The sequence below is a fragment of the Bubalus bubalis genome, chromosome 4, assembly GCF_019923935.1.
Source record: "Bubalus bubalis isolate 160015118507 breed Murrah chromosome 4, NDDB_SH_1, whole genome shotgun sequence".
Taxonomy (NCBI): domain Eukaryota; kingdom Metazoa; phylum Chordata; class Mammalia; order Artiodactyla; family Bovidae; genus Bubalus; species Bubalus bubalis.
The window spans coordinates 35,967,649-35,991,694 of record NC_059160.1 but is presented as its reverse complement, the minus strand read 5'-3'; the positions used below and the strand labels follow the sequence as shown (position 1 = coordinate 35,991,694).

The 24,046-nt window shown below is 37.9% G+C and overlaps 1 protein-coding gene across 12 annotated transcripts in view; it reads right to left on the bottom strand.

Moving 5' to 3' along the window:
* Window positions 1–239: 239 nt before the first annotated feature.
* The window catches only part of RASSF8 (Ras association domain family member 8), a 137,101-nt gene continuing 113,294 nt past the window's right edge, over window positions 240–24,046 (bottom strand). For all 12 annotated transcript variants that reach the window (XM_044941264.2, XM_045165322.1, XM_044941265.2 and 9 more), the window contains 4 exons: window positions 22,061–22,266; window positions 7,729–8,618; window positions 4,977–5,121; window positions 240–4,362 (listed from right to left, as the gene is read on the bottom strand). In XM_044941264.2, the coding sequence (XP_044797199.1) occupies window positions 4,241–4,362; window positions 4,977–5,121; window positions 7,729–8,618; window positions 22,061–22,163 (1,260 nt within the window). In that variant the 5' untranslated portion in view covers window positions 22,164–22,266 and the 3' untranslated portion in view covers window positions 240–4,240. The remainder of the gene's footprint in view (window positions 4,363–4,976; window positions 5,122–7,728; window positions 8,619–22,060; window positions 22,267–24,046) is intronic.

Below are 24,046 nucleotides of genomic sequence, written 5' to 3'. Positions count from 1 at the left end.
AGTAATAAATAATTTTTCTTTTACTTTTGAAATAAAAGCGAGGCATATTAGTTTAATTCAGTTTCACTTAGATGAAGCAGCTGTCTTGGCAGCAAGAGGTAATGCCTTACATATAATAATTAACATTACTTTTAGAAAAATGTAACTCTGTGTCACTGCTAGGCAGACCTTTTCTCTTGGGCATTTTTTTTAAAGGAAATAAAATTATATTTTAAAATATTAAAGAAACAAGCCAGAAATTGTAATGCCCCAGTGAATCCTGAAAATTTATTATTTGGGAGAATATCAGATATTGATCCTTTGTTTTACAGCTCATGATAATAATCAGAAAATATACATTTTGAAATGACAGTCAAAAGAAAAGAAATAATTACATATAATACAGATTACAGGTATTTTACTTGTACATAAGCAAAGCAGTACTAAAAGCATACTTATGGGTTCATAGTAGGTGAACATGGCAATTTTCTGTTTAAAGCTGCAGCAACTCAAATCCTCTTCGGGTCAATAAAGAAAGACAGATTGAGAAATACATTTAGGGCTTATCACTGTGTCTGGCTGTAAACCTATTTTTTTAACCTTTCCCCTCCCCCCATATATATATATGTATATACTTTATTGCCTTTATATTTCTGCTGGTTTAATATAATTAGTATACTAAATAGTTATCTGCATTTATTTGGTTTCTAAAAATATATAAAATGCACTGGAATAGAGCTCCTGCAGCTTTCAAGCAGTCACTGTCCTGGCATAGAAAGCTTATTCTGGAAACGTAAAGCAGCAATACTGAATCAATAGTGATTGTTTTGTCTTCTCCATACAGCTGATGGCCTTCAACCCAAACTGAAAAACACTGCAGCAAACAGCATAAACATGCAACTTAAAAACCAAAACTGACATAATATAAAAGTAAGACTGAACGAGCTAAATTTTAATACAATATGGACTAATAAAGACAACTTTAGGTAGGAGAGGGATGTGAACACAGCACTGTTATTTACATATTAATTAAGGCCCAATTTTTCAAAGGCAATGTACACAGGGAACGGTCCATCTGCTCATGCCCTTTGCACACCTGAAGTCAAGAGTTTCTTTTTCCTTTTCCATGTTATTTCCTCAATCTGTTATTATAGTTCTAACTTGGAAAGGTGTTCACAGAAGTGGATTTAAATGACGTTTCTTTTCTTGAAAGGCCACTTTGCTCTTATTCACAAAGAAAATATTCTTTTAGTGCAGGTACAACATGTATTTATGTTCTGGAAGCGAGTGCTTTTTTGTTCTTCTTACACATTGTTAATATTCACATTTCACACCGTAAGTTCTATGTTTTTACTATCTTAGTCTTGTTTTAGCTCTCATCTACAGTTAATTTGAACTACAGAAACTGATGACTAGCTCAGTGATGGCTGAGGGAATTAATTAATTGGGTAACTCCTATTAACACCAACCGAAATCTCACATATAAATTCCCCAGGCATCAGGGGAAAAAAAAAAAAAGCTAACCAAAATATTTCATCAGAAAAAAAAGGACTGAGGCAACCCACTACAGATCATTCTCTGAGGATGACAAACACTCCAAAGGGTCAAATGTACTAATACTATTTTAAATTATCCCTTGGTAAGGAAAAAAAAATCTTCTAATGTATTTAATACCTGTAGAAAATCACAATAAAACAACTTTCAGTGTAATAATAATTAAAAAAAACTTATAATCTAATTTAGTATTCAGAAACTGAATATTCCCCCAGATGCAAAATTTTCTATTTAGCATTTTTGCATACCAGTGCCCACTTCCCCTCTCTGAAATATATCCAAAGATGTGGTACTTAATCTAACTCATTATATTTACAATAGATAAAAATGATCAGAAATAGACTAAGATATTTTTAAGATGTTCTAGGGAGATGAGTTTTTTTTCCTCTATTTTAAAAAAAGGCTTAGAAAAGATTTCTTAGAGATGTACTTCCAGAAGTTATATAACTGATTAAAAAGTACAGTTGCTCATTGTATTAATCAAATTCACATTTATATAATCTTCTTATCTAGGAAATAGTATTTCTATCTGTAATTAGGTCTGTGAAGATTATTTGGCAGCTTGAAAATTCAGATGAACTGTCAGGATCCGGCCAGCCTTTCTTTAAAGTTATTAGGTTAATGCTGATAATAATTGACAACAATTAAGTTGGACCCTGACTTTGTGTTTTTCTTGGTATGCCCAGGCATCTTTGCAATGAAAAATTGCAAAGTCTAATATGTCTTCAGTTTAACGTTTTGATTTAAATAGAAGGTAATCAATTTATAAAAATTGTTTTTCTTTGTGAATAAGATCTCAATTCTCTGAACAACAATAACAAAATGACCCAGTATAGAATGGAACCTTTTAAAAATAAGGCATATATCGGGCATACATAAACCATTATTATCAGAAAATCTACAAATTATTTTGATTTTTTAATTCTAATTTTTAAATATATATAGATATGAAATAACTATTACAAACTGAGAGCAAATGTGTATAGGTTGTGGTTATTTAGGTAAGAATCATTGATTTATCAAGTTTTTTTTGAAAAACAGTATAATGGCAAGGTCAACTTGATAATTCTAAGAACCCAAAGAAAATATCTTTAGTTGAGGTCTGCCATTTAGCTGGACTAGAAAAGGCAACTATGCATTATTACTTTCAGTTCAGAAGCTTCTATATATTGTCATAGCCATTCTTAAAAATTTTCACTGGAAACCTAAATATAGCAGCATTCTTAGCATTCATTAAACCAAAAATAAGTCAAATATGTTTAAAACATCCAAAGTTGCCCTCATGCATAGCGTATAACTTACATCTTTTTATTGTTACCATGGCATTAATATACTAACCCACTGTTATTCTGTTGCATGTCAATAATACAGACAATATGTTTTCCTCAGAATTAAAAACTATTTTAAATTTTAGAATAAAGTCTAAATTATATTGTACCAAATTCTGATCAGAGGGAATGTAAAAATGGCTAGGTATCTGACCACATCCATCCAGATAATCTGGTGCATCTCAGTTAGGTCAGTACTCATGGGAGGGGTGTTGACTCATTTTTGGTTTTATAAATAAGAAAATATATGCACAAAGGGAGCTTCATGTCCTGTAAAAGTCGAACTGAAAATTAATGAAAACAAACACTGAATTTAACTTTATTACCTTAGTAAAAAGTACCTAACTCCAATCTACTTTCTGTCTAAATGACTGGAGAAATTGCAACCGTTTATAATATACACAGTAAATTATGTGCAAGCAATAACTTATCCAGGGTGCTTTCAGCAATAGACCATACATACAAAGTGGGTTATTTTAAAAAATATATCACTTAAAGCAACCTTCCTGAAAATATACTCAGACATCTCTAATGTGTCTATTATGGCAACTCTGAGGATCCATGAGACTAAAATAAAAGGCAGGGCAGAAACAAAACACATCATGTTATGGGAAACCCCATGCCTGTTTGGAGAGATATTCAACAAGTATATTTTTATTCAACAGTGTCTGAAGCACTGCAAACATTTTAAACATATATATATAAAATTTACTTCATGAAAATATTTCCATTTTTGTATGCGGTCATTCCTATGCTGGAAATACTGTAAAGGAAAGATTAAACTTCAGATTAAAAAGAAAACCTGAATTCTCTCACCTAATTAAGCAGTGGCTAGGATGGGTTCACGATGGCAGAGCATCCTATGACACTCGTGGAGCTGTAAATCAGCAATGCGTGGAGTCTGGCGACATGCACACAAAGTCATTATCACACGGTATGTAATGTAATTCAGTCACAGGATAAGTATTAATAAAAAATATTAAAACATCAACATTCACTCATTAATTGATTACATGGAATAAATAAACTAAGTCAGTCACATATTTCTCTTCACTCTTAAGTCACGGTTTTATTTATGTATGCACACTGTATAATACTTTCCTAATGCTCTCAAAATGCTACAAATAAAAATGAAGGCTTGGCATTACAGCTGCTGGACAAAAACGTCAACACTGTGGATGTGTGAAAACACAGTTTCTTTGTTCTTTAGCATCAGTGCACAGGGTATGGCTCCAAGTGGTATGCAACTTAGGACAGAAAAAAGATACGGTGGCTTGTGAAATAGATCCTCTGTTCATCATTGGCACAAAATCAAAGGAGGAATAATCTTCACCGTCCTTGGTACCTTTACTGGATCTCCACCCTGAAGACAGGTAGTGTTATACATATATGCCTTCAGGGTTAAAACCAGATGAGATAGGATTCTGTAGAATACGCAGGTTACTGGGGAGCTGCCGAGAGGAGCCAGGCCGCTTCAGGGACCCAGACTGGAATGGTGCCTCTAAACAAGAAACAGAGAAAGTCATTTGATGTTTGCACCAGTGACCTGGATATGAGAAATCAGAACTCTCCCTGTTCTCAAGAACCAAGTGATACAGAGTAACGACTGCGCCCCCATAGGTTCTAGGTGAGAGGACAGGCTGAGTCTGCTTGACCCTCTCAGTTGATAAAATAGTTTCCAGTCATCTGAGGAGTTCATGATCTTTTGAAAAAGGTGAGTGCTGTGCCTCTCTTTCTGGGTTGTTCATATCATATGCATAGGCAGATTTAGAACTGTCTTTTAAATACCAGCACAAATTAATAACAAAGACTTTTAGGAGAGGAAGAAGGGGCCTTAGGAACAGAGAGAAGTTACCACTCAATTTAATAGACCATGGCTCACACATATTTCAGGAAAAGTTTGCAAGGAAACAGTTTAAAATTAATGATAGGATATCTACCCATCTAAGTAAATAAATAACATAAATATTATTGATTCCTCCCAGAAAAAATTTTCTTTAAGTGACCCAAGAATCAGCTTTGAGTAGTAGGAGAATGTTGCAACCAAATGTAAGCAGTTTATTCAAAGTTAACAGTGAACATCAAGTTTTGAAAAAATAGTTTCTCAAATCTTACCCCTTTCTATGTCTGCATGCAAGGCCTCCACTTCAATGGGTTCCGCTGGCAGAACGGTGACTTTCGTCCCTGTCTGCTGGATAAACTGCTGGAGGTTGACTTGCCGCAGCTCTTTGGTCAACTGCTCCAATTCTTGTTCTTTGTCCTAGACGGAAGTTAAATTTTTTCTAAAATTTGAGGATTCACTATTGGCCAGCCACAGACATCCTGGTCACTGTCTACCTGCTACAGGCTTAAATGTGGGATGCTCACTTTCACAAGAGTGCTTGTAACAAACCCGGTTTCTATTGACATACTGGGCCGAGGAGGTCAAGCTCACTCTGTGGCATGGGCCAAAAAATAGGCAAATAAAAGACAACAGCTTCTTCAGTTTGTGCTTTTAAATGTCATGCCTTCCTCTGCTAGGAGTACACTAGGAGCTGATGAAATAAATCTGTGTCTACAGACTTTCATGAATAAAATACTGGATTCCATCTATCCCAGTGTTTACAGCAATCTTGCTAAGCTCTTCATAACTATACTTCCCCATTATCTACTTCATAATAAGTGTTAGTCAATCAGTTGTGTCTGACTCTTTGTGACCCCATGGTGTGTAGCCCATCAGGCTCCTCTGTCCATGGAATTCTCAAGGCAAGAATACTGGAATGGGTTGCCATTTCCTTCTCCAGGGGATCTTCCTGACCCAGGTATTGAACCCAGGTCTCCACATTGCAGGCAGACTCTTTACTGACTGAGCCACAAGGGAAGCCCATCTACTTGATAATATACAGCAAAATTAATAGTCATTTGGTTCATGAGATTTGGGCTCCTTGTTTTTTTTAAAACTGTTTTTAAGTTTTCATGAAATGCTTTACTGAGATTTATGTTAGAGCACAAGGAAAGCAAGATTTCCACTATGGGGTTTTTAAATCCTTGACAAGCAGGTCTGTGAACTGAAGAGCTCTAAAGTAAGAAGACCAAGCTTGTATGGCCAGAAAGCTCCAAAAGCAAGGAGAGGCATTCTGTTATTCAAATGGACTTTCTTCTCTTTCTCTCTTAGGGCACTGTTAAGGAAAAGCAGCAGGGCCTCATCTAAGCTGGGTGAGTCTGAAGGACCAGTAAGGGTAGGGAAGAGAAAAGAGAAAGGAATGGTTGTTTTTTGCTACTTTGAGTGTAGGGGGTACTTGGAGATATCTGAGTAATTTGATTCTCAGATACTTTTCACAGGAAGTGGGGTTTACTAATAACAATTTTCATAAATTAGTATGTAATATCAAGGTAATATCATTTCCAAATGTACCCTTAAGTGTCTAAATAAAGGGTTGACAGAGGATGAGAAGGTTGTATGGCATCACAGACTCAATGGATGTGAGTTTGAGCAAACTCCGGGAGATGGTGAAGGACAGGGAAGCCTGGCATGCTGCAGCCCATGGGGTTGCAAAAAAGTCGAACACAACTGAGCAACTGAACAGAACAGTACAATACTGACCAATCATAGGTTAACAACCTTCTATTACTGAGAAATTCCTGATTTTCCAAATTTCGGTGGTAGTTCTACCTCTTACCGTAATGAATTGCAGAGACAGGAAATCCTATCAGTTCTTCCTGAAACCTCAGCTTTCTCTGCTTGTGGAACTGTTCCTCCTCTAAAGCATCTCTTCTCAAACTCCAATGTGCACGGGCGCTATTTGGAGATGCTGTTACTACACACAGTCTGAATTTCTAACCATTGTGCCCTGAAGCCTCACGGTTCACTCTCTGATCCATGATTACAGAGCTTCTAAGCCAGCACTGTCCAAAAAATGAGCCCCTGAACATATGTGCTACTGAGCACTTGAAAAGAAGCCAAATATGACTAAAACAGAAATTTAACTTTATTTAATATTTTTAAACAGCTTTATTGAATATTATTTAACTTCAGTTTAAATGTAAGTGGCCAGGGACTTCCCTGGCACTGCAGTGGTTAAGTGTGGTTTCTGTCCCTGGTATGCCTCCTGACCAAAACACTAAAAATAAATAAATAAATAAAACAGAAGCAATACTGTAACAAACTCAAAAAGGACTTTAAAAATGGTCCACATCCCCCCCAAAAAAATCTTTAAAAAAATGTTAAGTAACCATTTTATAATCAATTGTGTCTCATTTCAGCTGTTAGAAACTGATACCTCTTTGCAACTCCCATAACATTTACCACCACACTGTCTTTCCAAGAATAGGCATCCAAGAAATATAAGCTGAGTGATCATGGTCTGAGTGTAAAATACAAATGTTCCTGTATGCGGTTTAGAGATGGGAAAAAGTCAGGGAGGAACCTGCCCTCTGGAGAGGAGAGAAGACGTGGTTAGCAACAAAGGAGAGGCGATTAGATACGCAGACAGCTAGCCACACAGCCTTTGTGAACCACTTCTCCGTGATCCCTTTAGCTTTGGTTTCCCTACCGTTACAAGGAGGAGGTCAGATTCACTACCTCCTCATTAGCACCCACACCTGCTCTGAGGTTCTCATCTCCTGTCTCCAATTACCTAGTGCTTCCACTACCACAGTTAGAAAGCTGCTTCCATGGAAAAGGACCTGTGGCTCCAGCTCTCATCTTTGGTTTAGTCTCCTTTCTTAGCATTGTCATAAGTCACAGAAATTCTAAGAAACTTATAAACCAAGGTAGCTTTCTAACTCTAAATGTAAGGGAAAATGAATAATCATTAAAGAAGATGCCAAAAGATATTCTTTTAAACAGATTAAAAAAAAAACATTCTTTTTATAAAAAGGTTCTTACCTGTAATCGTTTTGTGGCTTGGCCAAGAGATCTTTCCACAGCTTTAATACCATTTTCCAGCCTTAAACTCTGCTGGCCTTGAATGTCAATTTCCCCTCTGACCTTACCGATCTTGCCTTTAACCTCTTCTTCATTTACTTGTGCCTCTTGGACTTCCCGTTGCAATTTTTCTGCTTCAAGACCACTTTCCATAGTCTGAATTTGAGCCAAATAGTCCTTTAACTTGCTTTCACATTCTGTTATTTTCTGTCTTATTTCTTGAAGTTGATCTTTCAGCTGTTTTTCATTTTCCTGTTCAATCTGTAATTCATTTTCCCAAAACTCTTCCTCTTCAATTTCTACATCATTTCTTTTGATCTTTTGCTCCAGGCGGACAATTTCCTCTTCAAGGTTAGAATTATATTTTTGCTCCCAAAATCGTATTTCTATTTCATTTGATTCTAGCTCTTTCTCAATGGATTGGAGCTTCTCGGTCTGCAAACGGATCAGCTTCTTCAACTCATCTGCGGTTGTTTTGCAGTTATTCAGCACCTTTTGCTTAAATTCAGTTTCTTTACCTTTTCCAAAAATGTCCATTAATCCTTTGGCACCTCCTGTAAATGTTAATGATTTCCTTTTAGGTTCTCTCCTTTTGATTGTTTTGTCAATCTGAGGCCTCAGTTTAGCTAAGGGGGGCAAACTCTGCCTGTACAAAGTTCTTTCAGGAATTCGAGCCACACTATCCGACGTGGGTCGCTCACTGAGAGACGGCCCTGTGCGACGTAAGATCAGCTGTACATCGCTAGCATACTGCCCCCATTTGTTTAAGGATATGATAGGATTTTCATGAGGTGCTAAGTGCCTTTCAGTATCTCTCCATTTCTCTATAAGCGTGTACCTTCCAGTTCGACCTAGATAAAAAAGACAAAAATAAATTTTCAAGATGAGATATGTAATAGCTAAAATAATGCCTCCAAACAGAGGACCTATTGGATAATTGTGTTTTTTCAATAAGTATCACATTCCAGTCTATGATGCCTTTAAAACTTCACTCGAAGATACCCAACTCCTTAAGATATGTAACACATAAAATATGGGATGTGAATTGCATATACCCTTCAGACTTGCTTTAGAAAATCATCTTTATACTTTAAACCTCAATGAGAATCTTAACCTATCTTCCTGTCTGACTGCCCCGACCTCGTTTGGGGCAAGACCTCCTGTTGAAACTAAGGAGATCACTAGCGAGTCCTGCTGGAAGCCAGGACCTGGTTCCAGGAACCAGGAAGGACTTCAGAACTCGAGCAAATGTCTACTTGGTGAATCCCGCTAATTTCCCTGCACATCAGGACTTGGGAAGCTTGGGGCCCCTGTTTCTCTTCCTGAAGGGAGACATGGAGCCAATGGAGGGCCTGCTACTCAGCTAACAGGCATTGGACAGGCCTTTCCTCTGCCCCCACCTTCCTGTACACCTGTGGCAAATAAAAAAAAAATCACCTCAATGAAAACAACCCTTCAAAACAATTTCATATAAAAAGTGGGACCTGAAGAGAAGTCCTGTTCACTTTTGATAAATAATAACTTCAAAGAGTCTTTAAAAAAAAATTAACAAGGCAAAATGATACTATTAAAGAGCAAAAATAGAATAAAATTATATTTATACTAAAATATACTGAATATAACAGTAATTATGGAAGATAAAGATTCAGAAGACTTTATGTCACTAGTTTGAATACACTTCCTAAATATTTCCATTTAAGATGTGTGGGTCAGATGGATATTAATTTGTGAAAAATGTCCATTAGACATCTGAAACTAATGTTATATATCAATGAAAGTGAAAGTTGCACAGTTGTGTCTGACTCTTTACAACCCCATCAACTGTAGCCTGCCAGGCTCCTCTGTCCATGGAATTCTCCAGGCCAGACTACTGGAGTGGGTAGCCATTCCTTTCTCCAGGGGAATCTTCCCAACCCAGGGATCGAACCCAGGTCTCCCTGAGCCACCAGGGAAGCCCCTATATATCAATGATATCTCAATTTTAAAAAGTATCCATTAATAGTTAATATTATTATCAGAAAACCTCACCCTGCCATCTAGCAATGATAATACTGGCATATACAGCTACAGATTTATTTTCTGTGTCTTCTTTTTTAATTTCATGAACTTCTGGACCAGGAGCAGTATTTCCTCAACTACTGGTCCAATAAATGGAAATCTGGATCTGTCACATATGAACATCCACATATGCAATTCAAAAGCTGAAAAATGACATTGCTCTAAGTATATGTGTATGATCTTCTTTAAGGAAACCTGAATTTTGGATGCAGCTGAAAACTTGGAAGATTTGAAAGCAAACAGACTGGAGTTTTAATCTTGGGTAGATTACTGAATGGATGAGCAGCATTCTGTCACTTCTACGATGGGGAGGGCAGTAGCACCTCACCGGTTCTGACAGTCGGTGTGTGTGTCCAACTCTTTGCGACCCCATGGACTGCAGCCCGCCAGGTTCCTCTATCCATGGGATTTTCCAGGCAAGAATACTGGAGCAGGTTGCATTTCCTACTCCAGGGGACCTTCCCAACCCAGGGATCGAACCCACGTCTCTGTGCCTCCTGCACTGGCAGGCAGATTCTTTATCACTAGCGTCATTAGTTGTTACTATTATCGAAATACCTGGGCAAACAAGGAGACTGAAATGTCTTTGCACCCTGGATTTGGCTTTCTGGAATAAAAATGTTCTTAACATTTTCAGGTTAAAAATGACTGTAATTACCCGCAGAAAAACCACATGACCAATCTTCAAGGTTAAACTCGTTCCACATATATACACTGCTTCAAAGATCACAGCACTTTGTGTTCCTGGCTCTGGTGTCTGTCAGCAACTTTTATTTAGGATCTCTCTCCTGCCACCTGGACCCCATGTCCTCACCAGTCTATATGAAGGGTTAGACAAGACCAGTAGAATGTTCTCTAATCCTACCAGGCCATGAAGTGTCTTTAAAAAGAAAACTGAATAATTACACTGTATGAACGAAATTAAAAATTTTAAGGCCTGTAACTGAGTCATAATTATATATAAAGCTGATTCTTCCAATGCTTAATGGTACTGCTACTCCATGAGAATGCCTTGGTAGATTATTTAATATTACTTTTACTGCCAGCTTTTCCTTTCTCTTAAATAATGCATATTTAGTGCAATTAGGCAAAAAAAGTACATCCAGCAACATAAAAAAGCTTTTTAAGAGGTAAATGAATTAATACTTTGATTTTATTATAGAAATTGGGTTTTAGATATTTTATGTAAGAGTTAAATCCCATAATTATTGTTTTTAATACCTATTCTTGGCAAGGTCTTACAGAATCTGAATACTTCATTTAGACAGATTCTAATTCTTCCTGCAGAACTTCTTTTAGTGCAGTTTATTAAATGGATACATTTAGTTCTGCCTTGTATACTATCTCAATGTAGCCTAAGACAAATAAAAAGGAATATCTATCTATCTGTGGCATTTGTAGTTTAAAGCTTTTGGCTACCTGGGTCTGAATGCTATAATCTGTAATGATAAATAAAATACTGGCTACACTTTAGAAGAGTTGAAGCAATTGAGTATAATCCCAAGAATCATTAACTTCATATAATGAGGAAAATCACAAAGATTTTAGTGCATTAGGGGAATCTCACTGTATAAGTGACATCATTAAAAGGAGGTAACAGATGACTTTTCACCTAATTTAAAGCGGAATACACGACTATGAAGTAATATGAAGTTTTAGAAATATATACCCAAATATATACTCAAATATTCAAATGAGTCATCCAGAAGCATTATGCCCTTATTTCAACCATTTAAAAAGAGTAGCAACTATTGTTTTAGAAACAATTTTAGGAAATTTCTTAGAGACAAAAAGTAAAATCATTTAAAAGTGTCACATCTTATTATTTATTCAACAAATATACACTGAACAGACATTTATCAGAAATAGTGTCAGGCCATGAGAATATATTCAATTAAACACCCTGATTATAAATACTCTGCAGAAATTTTAGTTTTAACTGACATTTGATTTTTTCTCCAGTATCAAATTCTCCTTACTCCAAAGATGAATAACGTATGTTCTTCAAAAGAATATGACAGAGACCTAGTACTGATTTCTTATGAATTTAATGCTAACATATCCTCCTGTTTCTGGACATATTATAAGTAATTTCAGTTAACATCGGACTTATTCTATATCTGTAGTGAAAAATCTATGCTGTCTGACTCAGTTTTTCTGACAATACTTTGCCCCTTGAGTTATAAACATTTTGAAATTAGTTAGTGAACCTAATTAATTCATTCCGTAACGGTTTAGAATTCTTACAATAAACATTGCTCTGTAACAGAACTTACATTGTATCATATATATAAATACACACACACACACACACACACACATATACACATATGGTCTCTTCCCTGGTGGCTCAGGTGGTACAGAATCTGCCTGCAATGCCGGAGACCTGGGTTCAATCCCTGGGTTGGGAAGACCCTCTGGAGAAGGGAATGGCACCCCCATGGGATTTCCCAGGCAAGAAAACTGGAGTGGGTTGCTTCACAGAGGGATCTTCCTGACCCAGGAATCAAACCTGAGTCTCCTGCACTGGAAGACGGATTATATACATACATACATACATATATATATATATTATATAAATTTTCTAGTGATATGCAAGTATTCTGCAAATCTGTCAGTCATTTTCTATAGGTCCTGCATGTAGCTATTAAGATAACTTACCATAGAGTATTTCTTATGATGACATGACACAGTATAACCTGGCAGCTAGCTGTGCATTCAACACATTGTTATTCATTCACAGTATATCTTTCCAGTGTGTTGATGAGACTATCACATAATCACAGAATTACTGCATATTAATTTAGGACTTACTTAGGGTTTTATTACAAATTTACTACCATTAAAAATAATGAACATTTATTGATTTCATAATGATTAACATTGAGTATGTCCCCTATATGCTAGGCTTTGTGTTGGTTACTTTACATAAATAGTATTAACCAAAATAACAGCTAACACATCAATATAAACCACTAAGTTTTGGGGGACTGTTTATTAATGCAGTGTAATCTTACCCATCCTGACTGATGCATGTTGTGAATTACATGTGTTCACATTCGTTAAAATCTTTTAGGGATGTGGAAAATATAGAAGATACTTAGAATTATGGCTGATACACTATACTATTGCTATAAATATAAAAACTGTAAAAGATGATCCTGGTTATAAAAAAGCCATATATTTTACTACTAAGGATTTTTAGTTTTCGCTTCAATGTAATTCAGTCGGTAACTATATTTTCTAACAGTTGTCCACTGGGATTATAGAGGATATAAATAATGCAGTATAACAGTAGTTAACAGTGGGGTTCTTGAACCAGACTTCTGGTTTGAATCCCAGGATGCTCCTTACCAGCTACTGGAGCTTGGGCAAGTCATTTAAGATCTCTGTGCCTTGCTCCATCACCTCCAAAACAGGGGTCAAATAGGGCTCTTCTCATAAGACTGTTGTGAGGATTAAATGATGTGGAAAATTTAATTCCCAATTCAGTAGTGAAAAGTGAGACTTTAACTATGAAGCTTTATGGAGAGTGAAATCTTTTTTTTTAAAGCTCATCTGTAGGTACATAGAAAGCACTGCTTGTAATGTTTACTTCTAGGAAGCAAGGTCATGAGCGATTCTTTTACCGTCCTTGTGTTTTGCTAAACTTCAAAACAGTCTACAATAGATAGTGCCACTTTGTAAGCAGATACAAAATTAACCAATTCATAATTTTCTAAAATTGATCATTTATACATGAAATTAAGAGTTAAATGTGATGATACATTATTTTCTTTACCTTCTAAAGGATCATAGAATCTTACAGATGAATAGGACATTAGGTGGTCACCAAGTTCAGTCGTACTGTACAGTTCGGCCTGCACCAATTTCAACCAAGTTCACAGAGCCTTTAAAAAATTCGTTCATTTATTCTCAAGTATGTGTGAGTGTCTACTACATGCCAGACACGGTTTTAAGCTATGGCAATAAGGAATAAGCAAACAGTGGCAGGCAATACACAGCACATGGATGAATGAATGTAGGTCTACTGTCCGTTATCCAACAGCTTTAAGGTCAGATATGCTAAAAATTAAGAATTTTTTGGATGACAGAAAGGTAGCAGAGTGCTTTCCTGCAAGTCCACAGTCAAACATATTGAAAATTCTTAAGTAAAATATAGCAATTTCATGCCAAATTTAATAAATACAGATTAAAAACAGCCTCAGCTTCATATCAAATCCGATCAGTTTTTACTCCCAAATGAGTTCAAGGTATACAGGTATGGCTAACAAACTAACTAGGATTAAACTTTAGGGTTTCAGAATTTTTTAGGTTTCAAAAATGTGGATAATGGATTGTGGCCTATAGGTAATGTTTCGGGGTACAATAGAGAAAAATAGAGTACAGCAGATGGGGAGTATGCACATGTGTGTGGATATATGTGCGCAGGTGTGCATGGATGGGCAGTCAGGGAGGGGCTCTGAGATAAGATGGCATTTAAGAGACCTACTTTGAAGCTTTTGCATAGCAAATGAAACAGAAACAAAATGAAGAGCAACCCACAGATTGGAAGAATATATTTGCACATGATGTGACCAACAAGGGATTAGTCTCCAAAATTTACAAACATCAGCATCAAAACAAACAACCCAGTCAACAAGCGGGCAGAAGATCTAAACAGACATTTCTCCAAAGAACACATACCAATGGCCAATAGGTACATGAAAGATGTTTGATATGGCTAATGATTAGGGAAATGCAAATCAAAACTACAAGGAGATATCACTTCACACCAGTCAGAATAACAATCATCAAAAAATCCACAAATAATAAATGATGGAGAGGTTGTAGAAAGGGAACCCTCCCACCCTGTTGGTGGGTATGTAAATTGGTACTGACAATATGGAGAAAAGTATGGCGGTTCCTTAAAAAACTAAACATAGAGCTACCAAGAGCTACCATATGACCTTGCACTCCCACTCCTGGGCATATATCTGGAGAAAAACATGATCTAAAAGGATACATGCACCCCAGTGTTCACTGTGGCACTGTTTACATTAGCCAAGACAAGGAAGCAACCTAAATGTCCACTGACAGAGGAATGGATAAGGAAGAGGTGGTACGTGTATATAATGGAATATTACTCAGCCATTAAAATGAAATAATGCCACTTGCAGCAACAGGATATACTCGAGACTGTCATATTGAAAGAAGTCAGAGAAGGAGAAATATCCTATGACAACCCTTATATGTGGAATCTTTATATTTAAAATGAATAACCAACAAGAACCTACTGTATAGCACAGGGAACTCTGCTCAATGTTATGTGCCAGCCTGGATGGGAGGGGAGCTTGGGGGAGAATGGATACATGTATATGTTTGGCTGAGTCCCTTTGCTGTTCACCTGAAACTATCACAACATTGCTAATCAGCTGCGAAAGTGAAAGTCGCTCAGTTGTGTCCGACTCTTTGCAATCCCATGGACTATACAGTCCATGGAATTCTCCAGGCCAGAATACTGGAGTGGGTAGCCTTTCCCTTCTCTAGGGGATCTTCCCAACCCAGGGATTGAACCAGGGTCTCCTGCACTGCAGGTGGATTCTTTACCAACTGAGCTATATTCCAAAACAGAATAAAAAGTTAAAAGAAAAAGACTCAGTGCTAGCCAAAAATAAATAAGTAAATAAAATTATTAAAAAATATTTTTAAAAAGATGACATTTAAGCAGTGAGCCAAGGAAGTGAATTTGGAAGATATCTGCGTGCACAGTATTCTCAGCAAAGAGAAGAAGAGATACAAAGACTAAGGCAGAAATGTCTCTGATATGTTTAAGAGGAAAGCAATCAACAGTGAGTGAGACTGTGGGTAGAGCAGGGATTCATCTAGGGCCCTGAAAACCAGTGCATGGACTTTAAAATTTTCTGAGTGAGTGGTGACTATTAAGGGGTTTTGAGCAGAACACTGATGATAATGTGCATTTTCAAAGTATTACTTTAAAATAAATCTGTTGAGAATAGGCTGGAGGGGATCAGAATGACACAGGGAAATGAGCTGGAAGGCCACCGCAAAAATCTGAGTAAGTCATGATGGCGGCTTATATCCAGTGTTAGTGGCTATGGGGAGGAGCAACACGATCCTGGATATACACTGAAGGTAGTGTGGGCAGGACTTGTTGATGGATTAGTTGTAAGGTATTAGAAAATAATCAAAGATAATACAAAGATTTTAGATCTAATCAATTAAAAGAAAGTGTTACTGGTCTGCAATTCTGGACTCAGCCCCTCATCTTTGAGGTGCAAGTGGGGTCATTTTGACCTCAGCAATATGTGAACTGTGAACTTCCATTTGTTCAAGCTGGTTTTAGAAAAAGCAGAGGAACCAGAGATCAAATTGCCAATATTCGCTGGATTATCGAAAAAGCAAGAGAATTCCAGAAAAACATCTATTTCTGCTTTATTGACTATGCCAAAGCCTTTGACTGTGTGGATCACAATAAACTGTGGAAAGTTCTGAAAGAGATGGGAATACCAGACCACCTGACCTGCCTCTTGAGAAACCTGTATGCAGGTCAGGAAGCAACAGTTAGAATTGGACATGAACAACAGACTGGTTCCAAATAGGAAAAGGAGTATGTCAAGGCTGTACGTTGTCACCCTGCTTATTTAACTTACATGCAGAGTACATCATGAGAAACGCTGGGCTGGAAGAAGCACAAGCTGGAATCAAGATTGCCAGGAGAAATATCAATAACCTCAGATATGCAGATGATACCACCCTTATGGCAGAAAGTGAAGAAGAACTAAAGAGCCTCTTGATGAAAGTGAAAGAGGAGAGTGAAAAAGCTGGCTTAAAGCTTAACATTCAGAAAACTAAGATCATGGCATCCGGTCCCATCACTTCATGGCAAATAGATGGGAAAACAGTGGAAACAGTGGCTGACTTTATTATTCTGGGCTCCAAAATCACTGCAGATGGTGACTGCAGCCATGAAATTAAAAGACGCTTACTCCTTGGAAGGAAAGTTATGACCAACCTAGACAGCACATTAAAAAGCAGAGATATTACTTTGTCAACAAAGGTCCGTCGAGTCAAGGCTATGGCTTTTTCAGTAGTCAAGTATGGATGTGAGAGTTGGACGATAAAGAAAGCTGAGCACTGAAGAATTGATGCTTTTGAACTGTGGTATTGGAGAAGACTCTTGAGAGTCCCTTGGACTGCAAGGAGATCCAACCAGTCCATCCTAAAGGAAATCAGTCCTGGGTGCTCACTGGAAGGACTGATGTTGAAGCTGAAACTCCAATACTTTGGCCACCTGATGTGAAAAGCTGACTCATTTGAAAAGACCCTGATACTGGGAAAGATTGAAGGCAGGAGGAGAAGGGGACGACAGAGGACGAGATGGTTGGATGGCATCACTGAATCAATGGACATGGGTTTGGGTAGGCTCCGGGAGTTGGTGATGGACAGGGAGGCCTGGCGTGCTGTGGTTCATGGGGTCGCAGAGTCGGACATGACTGAGTGACTGAACTGAACTGAACTGAGGAGGCCCTTGGGCTCCTTTGGCCCTACCACAGTGAAGGCAGGACCCGCAAGGTGGAGGAAGAAGTAGAGGTCGTGAGGCAGGTCTGTGAGACCTTGTCCAGGGTCCTACAGAGAGCCCCTTGCTGGCCTTTGGGGCTCGGCCTGCAGGCTGAGGTGGGATGGGGTGCAGGAGGCCCTGCCTGCTGATGCACATTTTGTATTTACTTCTTCCTGTTTTTCTTTCTTCCCCTTGCTCCTCCTTTAGCTTCTCCTTTAATATTACAATTAAAATTTTTTATTTGGGAAAAAAAAAGCAAGCATCCTCATTTGTGGAGCTGAGAAGGAAGAAATATGAGGATAGGCAACAGATGGAACACAAAGCTTGGGTTTTGACATTTTTAGTCTAGATAGCAATTAGTCATATTACTACAATAGCTAGTAGCCACTAGCCACATTTAAACTTTAATTAAACATTCAATTCCTCAGTTACACTAGCCACACTTCAAGTACACAATAGCTGCATGTGGCTCAAGGCTACCGCACTGGACATGCAGGCACAGAACATCACCATCCTTGCAGAAAGGTCTAGGGGGCACCACTGTTCTAGAAACTCTTTTATCGAGCACCTGCTTCAGGAAAAGCAATGGTATAAGAACAAGCAGGACCTCCACACTTTGAAGGAACTTTCAGAGAAGAGAAATAAATATTAACAAATAGTAAAACTCGAGTTCAGTATAAAATGTGTTTGTTTGAGAACTGATTCTGTTGGGGCAAACTCTAAGAAACGTGGCTTCTTAGAACAGTCCATGCCACCCTGGGCCCCCAGCTCCAGTCAATTTGTTTCTATTAAATGCTAGCTCTGGCCCACAAGAGCTTCCCTTGTGGCTCATCTGGTAAAGAATCTGCCTGCAATGCGGGAGACCTGGGTTCAATCCCTGGGTTGGGAAGATCCCCTGGAGAAGGGAAAGGCTACCCACTCCAGTATTCTGGCCTGGAGAATCCCATGGACTGTATAGGCCAAGGGATCGCAGAGAGTCAGACATGGCTGAGCGACTTTCACTTTCACTGGCCCCAAATGAAAAAGATATGAGGACAAGAAGTGGGAACAGAGAAAAACTGAATCTTCAGTACTTTGGCACCAGGCAACAAAGCAGTATGAATCAGAAAACCTTTCCCTTAGTCTCCTTGATTTCTTCCTCTTCTCTTCCTCTCTAATCTTTTGTAAGCTGTACTTTAAGTTCTAAGCTACTTGAAGGGAGAAGTATCTTCTTTTCATATTTTTTGTTTGTGATTTTATCAAAGCAAATGCATTTTCTCAACTATAACTTGAGACAGATGAGTTGTCAAAGGTTTTCTGTTTCATGTACAGTTTTAAGAAGCAGTTTGAATTCTGAAATAATGGCATTTCTGGGATAGTTTATGGGAAAACCAAGGTTGAGTATTTACAATTGGGAATGTTTCAGAAAGCCCAGGGTGTACAGTGACCAAACACAGTGCACTCCTGCCGGGCAGTTTAATCACTTCACGCCAATTAAGTGTGTCATCGTGGTTTCACTTTTAGTTACTGTCTTATAATTTTAGAAAGTGTTCGATTTCTACCACCCAAATATAACCTGTCAAATATCAGAGCAGAAAGGATTTTCATCTATACTAGTAGATAACATTTAAAATCTTTTATCAAGGGACTTCTCTGGTGGTGTAGTGGTTGGGAGTTTGCCTTCCAATGCAAGGACCATGGGTTCGATCCCTGGTCAGGGAACTAGAAGCCCACATGCTGCAGGGCAACTAAGCCCATGTATTCCAACTACTGAAGCCTCGAACTTGGAGCCTGCATGCTGCAAAGAAAGATCCTGCCTGCAGCAACCAAGAGCCGACGCAGCCAAATAAATATTTTAAATAAATCTTTTATCAAATTATGGTTTGTCTTAAGCTCTTTTCTAACTTAATTTGATTGATCAGTATTAACAACATTGAGTCAGAAACTGTTAGCTGTTATATATATTTGCAGATTGTCAACTGTGTACATGTTTTTATATCTTGATGGTTTCCTGAAAGCAATTTTAGCTATCCAGAAAAACTCAATAATCCCTAATCATATGTATAGTGCCCCTACATGAGGCAAATAAGTGGACTTAAACCCAAGAAGCTATCCTATAGGTTGCTTCACTGTAAATTTTTTAGAAACATCTGCAGTTTTGCTCAGTCCATATGCTGCTATTAGTGTAACTAAACTTTTACTATGTGAAGCCACAGAGATTTCTCCAGGTGCTTGTTATGGCATAAATTTCCCTAATTAATGAGTCCTCTATTATTTTTTTATAGTAGAAATAAGGTCAAAATACAGGAACATTTTCATTTAATGTTTAGACTTGGAGTATCAATAACTCTCATGACAAGGGAGATAAATATCTAAGTGTGCATCAGAAGCATGCATCAGAAGCATGCTGAACATGAGGCTGAGAAAATCTCATGGTACAACAGACGTGGGGATCAACAGTTGAATCATCTCTCAGGTGAATTCTAAATTCAATGAAGTATTTATGAATCAGAAAAAGAGTTGCTTAGCCAGGTATGGAAAAATGTCATAAAGCCTCTTGTACTCAAGTTGTCAGCTTTTCAAAATAGTTCTGGACTGAGTTACTGAGAAAGCAAAATTAGGGGATAGGTTCAGTTAAAGCTTCTTTTTAGCTTGTCCACAAACAAGTATCCTTTTTAGTCCAAACGGATAAACACACACCTGGTACATCTGGACAGTTTCGCCTTGAAATTCTGTGTAGAGAACATGGTTACCAATTGAACAAAGGCAGCTTATTATAGTCTTCAACTACTCTGACTTTTCTAAAAACCGCTGCTGCTGCTGCTGCTGCTGCTGCTGCTAAGTCATGTCAGTTGTGTCCGACTCTGTGCGACCCCAGAGATGGCAGCCCACCGGGCTCCTGTCCCTGGGATTCTCCAGGCAAGAATACTGGAGTGGGTTGCCATTTCCCTCTCCAGTGCATGAAAGTGAAAAGTGAAAGTGAAGTCACTTAGTCATGTCCGACTCTTCGCGACCTCATGGACTGTAGCCTACTAGGCTCCTCCGTCCATGGGACTTCCCAGGCAAGAGTACTGGAGTGGGTTGCCATTGCCTTCTTCGTGTTGTTGTTTTTTAACCACTGTCCATGGCTTGATTCTCAAATATAACAAAAGAAACTTAAGATTTGATACTTGTTAATTCTAGTTTTCACTAAGAAAGATAATAAACCAACAATACTAAACATTTATTCCAAATAAATTATGTTTTTAAATTAGTTTTTTAAAGGGGGTGATGACTAAGTTGTAAAGAATATGAGATAAAATTAAATGCCTTAATTTCCTCCTCTCTAATAACTAAATTTATGTCTGCAAACATAACAGTAGTGTCAAATGTAAGAAAATTTCAAGGGATGTGAAAGCCAGCACTCTCAGCATTGTTTTAATATATGAGTGTGCTATACAGTGTTTCGGAGAAGGCGATGGCACCCCTCTCCAGTACTCTTGCCTGGAAAACCCCATGGACAGAGGAGCCTGGTGGGCTGCAGTCCATGGGGTCGCTAAGGGTCGGACACGACTGAGCAACTTCACTTCACATACAGTGTTTCAGGAAAAATCAAAAGGCGTCAGCATTAAAGGAAAGCCTCTGTCTTTGCATAGGGACACTGACTGCTTCTAACAGTGCATCTGCCACAATGCTGGGCTACAGTCACCTCTACCAGACGCAAAGGTGCCACAGTAACAGCGACTTGTCTTCAGCCTGAGCTGGCTCGACACGCTTCCAATAAAAACTAGCATGACACCTAGCACGGCGCACAATGCAGGGGTTGGGGCACCAGCTCTTCACGCAGCTGAAAATCTGCATGTAACTTACAGTCAGCTGGCCCCCTCTATCTGCAGATCCTCCACATGCATGGATTCAACTAACCCTGAATTGTGTAGTAGAGCAGGATTTACTACTGGGGAAAAAACCACATGTAAGTGGACCTCACAGTTAAAACCTGTGCTGTTCAAGGGTCAACTCTACATGTTTGCTAAGTGATGGATTTAAGATGCAAATACAAACTTCAGCCCACATCACTGGCTTTACTGGTATAGGTGTTTATGTGCTCATCATGTTCCAAAAGGAATTACAGAAACTAAAACATATGCATAAAATATGATAAAGATGAATTGAGAATAAATAAGAATAAAAGTTGCAGCACGGTAAGTGGATAAGATGGAGCCAGCAAGCACGGATTTGACAACTTCACCTTCCCTGTGTAAAATTTAAAAAGTGCATGTTATCTTCCTGTACTTTTTACAGGAAGAAATGCCATTTAATTTGTTGTATTTTCTTTTCTAAAAGTATTCAGAATAATAAGTAAATTGGATTTTCCCTAATGAAGGGTCTGGGAACTTGAAATCCATGTTTTGGCTCAAGAAAACATTTTCAGTTCCAGAAATTGTTGTTTAGGATAAACATCAGGAGAAGAAAAGACAGTGTAGACTCTAGACTCAAGATAAGTGAAATCTAGGAGAGGCAGAGAAAAGTGTCTTCACAGATTGACCTGAGCGGGGCGTGGGGGACAGCAGTCAGTAAAAGTGCACCTGAGAGATGATCATGGAACCAGATGAACAAAACCCACATGACTCCTGTACTTAAAACAAACAAACAGAAACAGAAACAGAGAGCATAGGTATAAACTGTCTAGCTCAGACACCCCGAGAATTCACTTACCTATTGCTTGAGCTAAGGCTATGACAACCTCCTGGCAAGTTGTGACCTCGGTGACCCCACAAACAATCCTCTGAACTCCGTCCACCCATACTTTAAGTTCCATGGTGCCCCAGCCAGTCACCCGAGGGCCCTGAGACTGGTCATCAAGCTGTCAGGTCATGTCTCTGGCCACGAAAACACGGAAAAGGCAGAGACTGTGTAGTCAGCTAAAAAGAGGAAAAAACACTGTTAAGAAAACAAATCTTAACATTTCTTCTAATAAGTAAATGTTACCAAAACAAATTTTAATACAGCATAGTCCTACCACCATTAATGACCATGGGCTTACTTATTCATAGAACTGAACTGAATGGAGCAGTGTAAATATGACCATGGCCACCTTTCATGACATCTCATGGTACTACCATCTTCACGATTAGAATAGTACTCATAACATCACTCTCCATTGACTAAAAGAAATCATATTTACTTGCCTAAGCCCTTTGGCTCAACTTACAAACTATTAATTAAAAAAAAAATTTCATCAGGCTAATTTCTGAGGTTAAAAAAAAGAAAAAAGTTTTTTTTCTGGTCATTTTAGAAATCATAAATAATTGAACCAGCTTCTGCGGCCTTGCCAACATTTGTAAAGATATCTTCCTAAGGCTATGTAATCCTTCTTTGACTGAACCTTCCCGTGTATGAGCTAATTGTCCTCTTCCTATTTATTTAACAAGAGTTAGATAATTGCCTTAAACTAAAGAGTTATTCCAATAATGTAAACCTCAATCTTTTGTTTTACTTGTTGTGCTTCCCCAGTGTTTGATATTTTATTTAGCTGCATAAATAAAGTGAAACAGAAAATTTTGCGTTCTCATACGGTCAAATCACTATCCTACTAAAAATCAATCACATGCAATTCTTTTTTCTGTGGGTTTTTAAAAACTCAACTGTTAAACATGTAAAATATCATGTATGAAATGAGTTGCCAGTCCAGGTTCGACGCACGATACTGGATGCTTGGGGCTGGTGCACTGGGACGACCCAGAGGGATGGAATGGGGAGGGAGGAGGGAGGAGGGTTCAGGATGGGGAACACATGTATACCTGTGGCGGATTCATTTTGATATTTGGCAAAACTAATACAGTTATGTAAAGTTTAAAAATAAAATAAAATTAAAAAAAAAAAGAAATAAAAGAAAAAAAAATAAAAAAAAAAAAGAGAATAAAAAAAAAAAAAACAAAACAAACAAACAAAAAAAACTCAACTGTTCCTGTGTTTAATAAAAATCCTTAGTCAGTCTACAATTTGTTTGCCCATTGTCATCTTCCTATTTCTTTGCTGTTTTTAAAAAAGAATGTTAAAGTTTATGACATGTAAAAAAGATTGATTTAATTAAAGAAAACATTTAAATTTGTTTAATGGTTTACAATGGCACTGGCATTTCAGGATTAATTACTTATCAAAAAACTTATTTAAAAAACAATAAAACTTTTCCTACAAAATATTAACTTAGTCCTTGCACATTCTCTTATAGGACCTAAGACAGTTCTAGGTCACCTGGTCACCTGGGCAGAGTCAGAACACATGTGAAATGGAGAATAAAAGTAATTACTTTTTCTAGAGAAGGTACAAAATATTTTCTGTCATCCTGAAAAGAAGGGGAAGAAAGACTTGAGGTTCCCAGTATGCTGCTTCAGCTCTCTGACTTCACTGCAGCCAAGGTGGCTTCACAAATCCTCTTTCTGCCCAGAGAAAGGGCCATTTGCCTGCAACAAGCTGATTCCTATAACTGTGTTCCCTCATTTACAAAGTAATGTAAGATGTTAAAATTTCTGGGGAAATAGAGTTCCAAAGCCAAGGAAATGTAAGAATTTCAGTAGATAAAGCCTGAAAAGTTCCTTTGCAGCTAGACTTCCTGGAACATTATATAGGCTGGTGTACATACCAGATTTCAAACAAGAGGTTTATATGCTACTATTCCTAATCTATTTAGAGACCATTTAT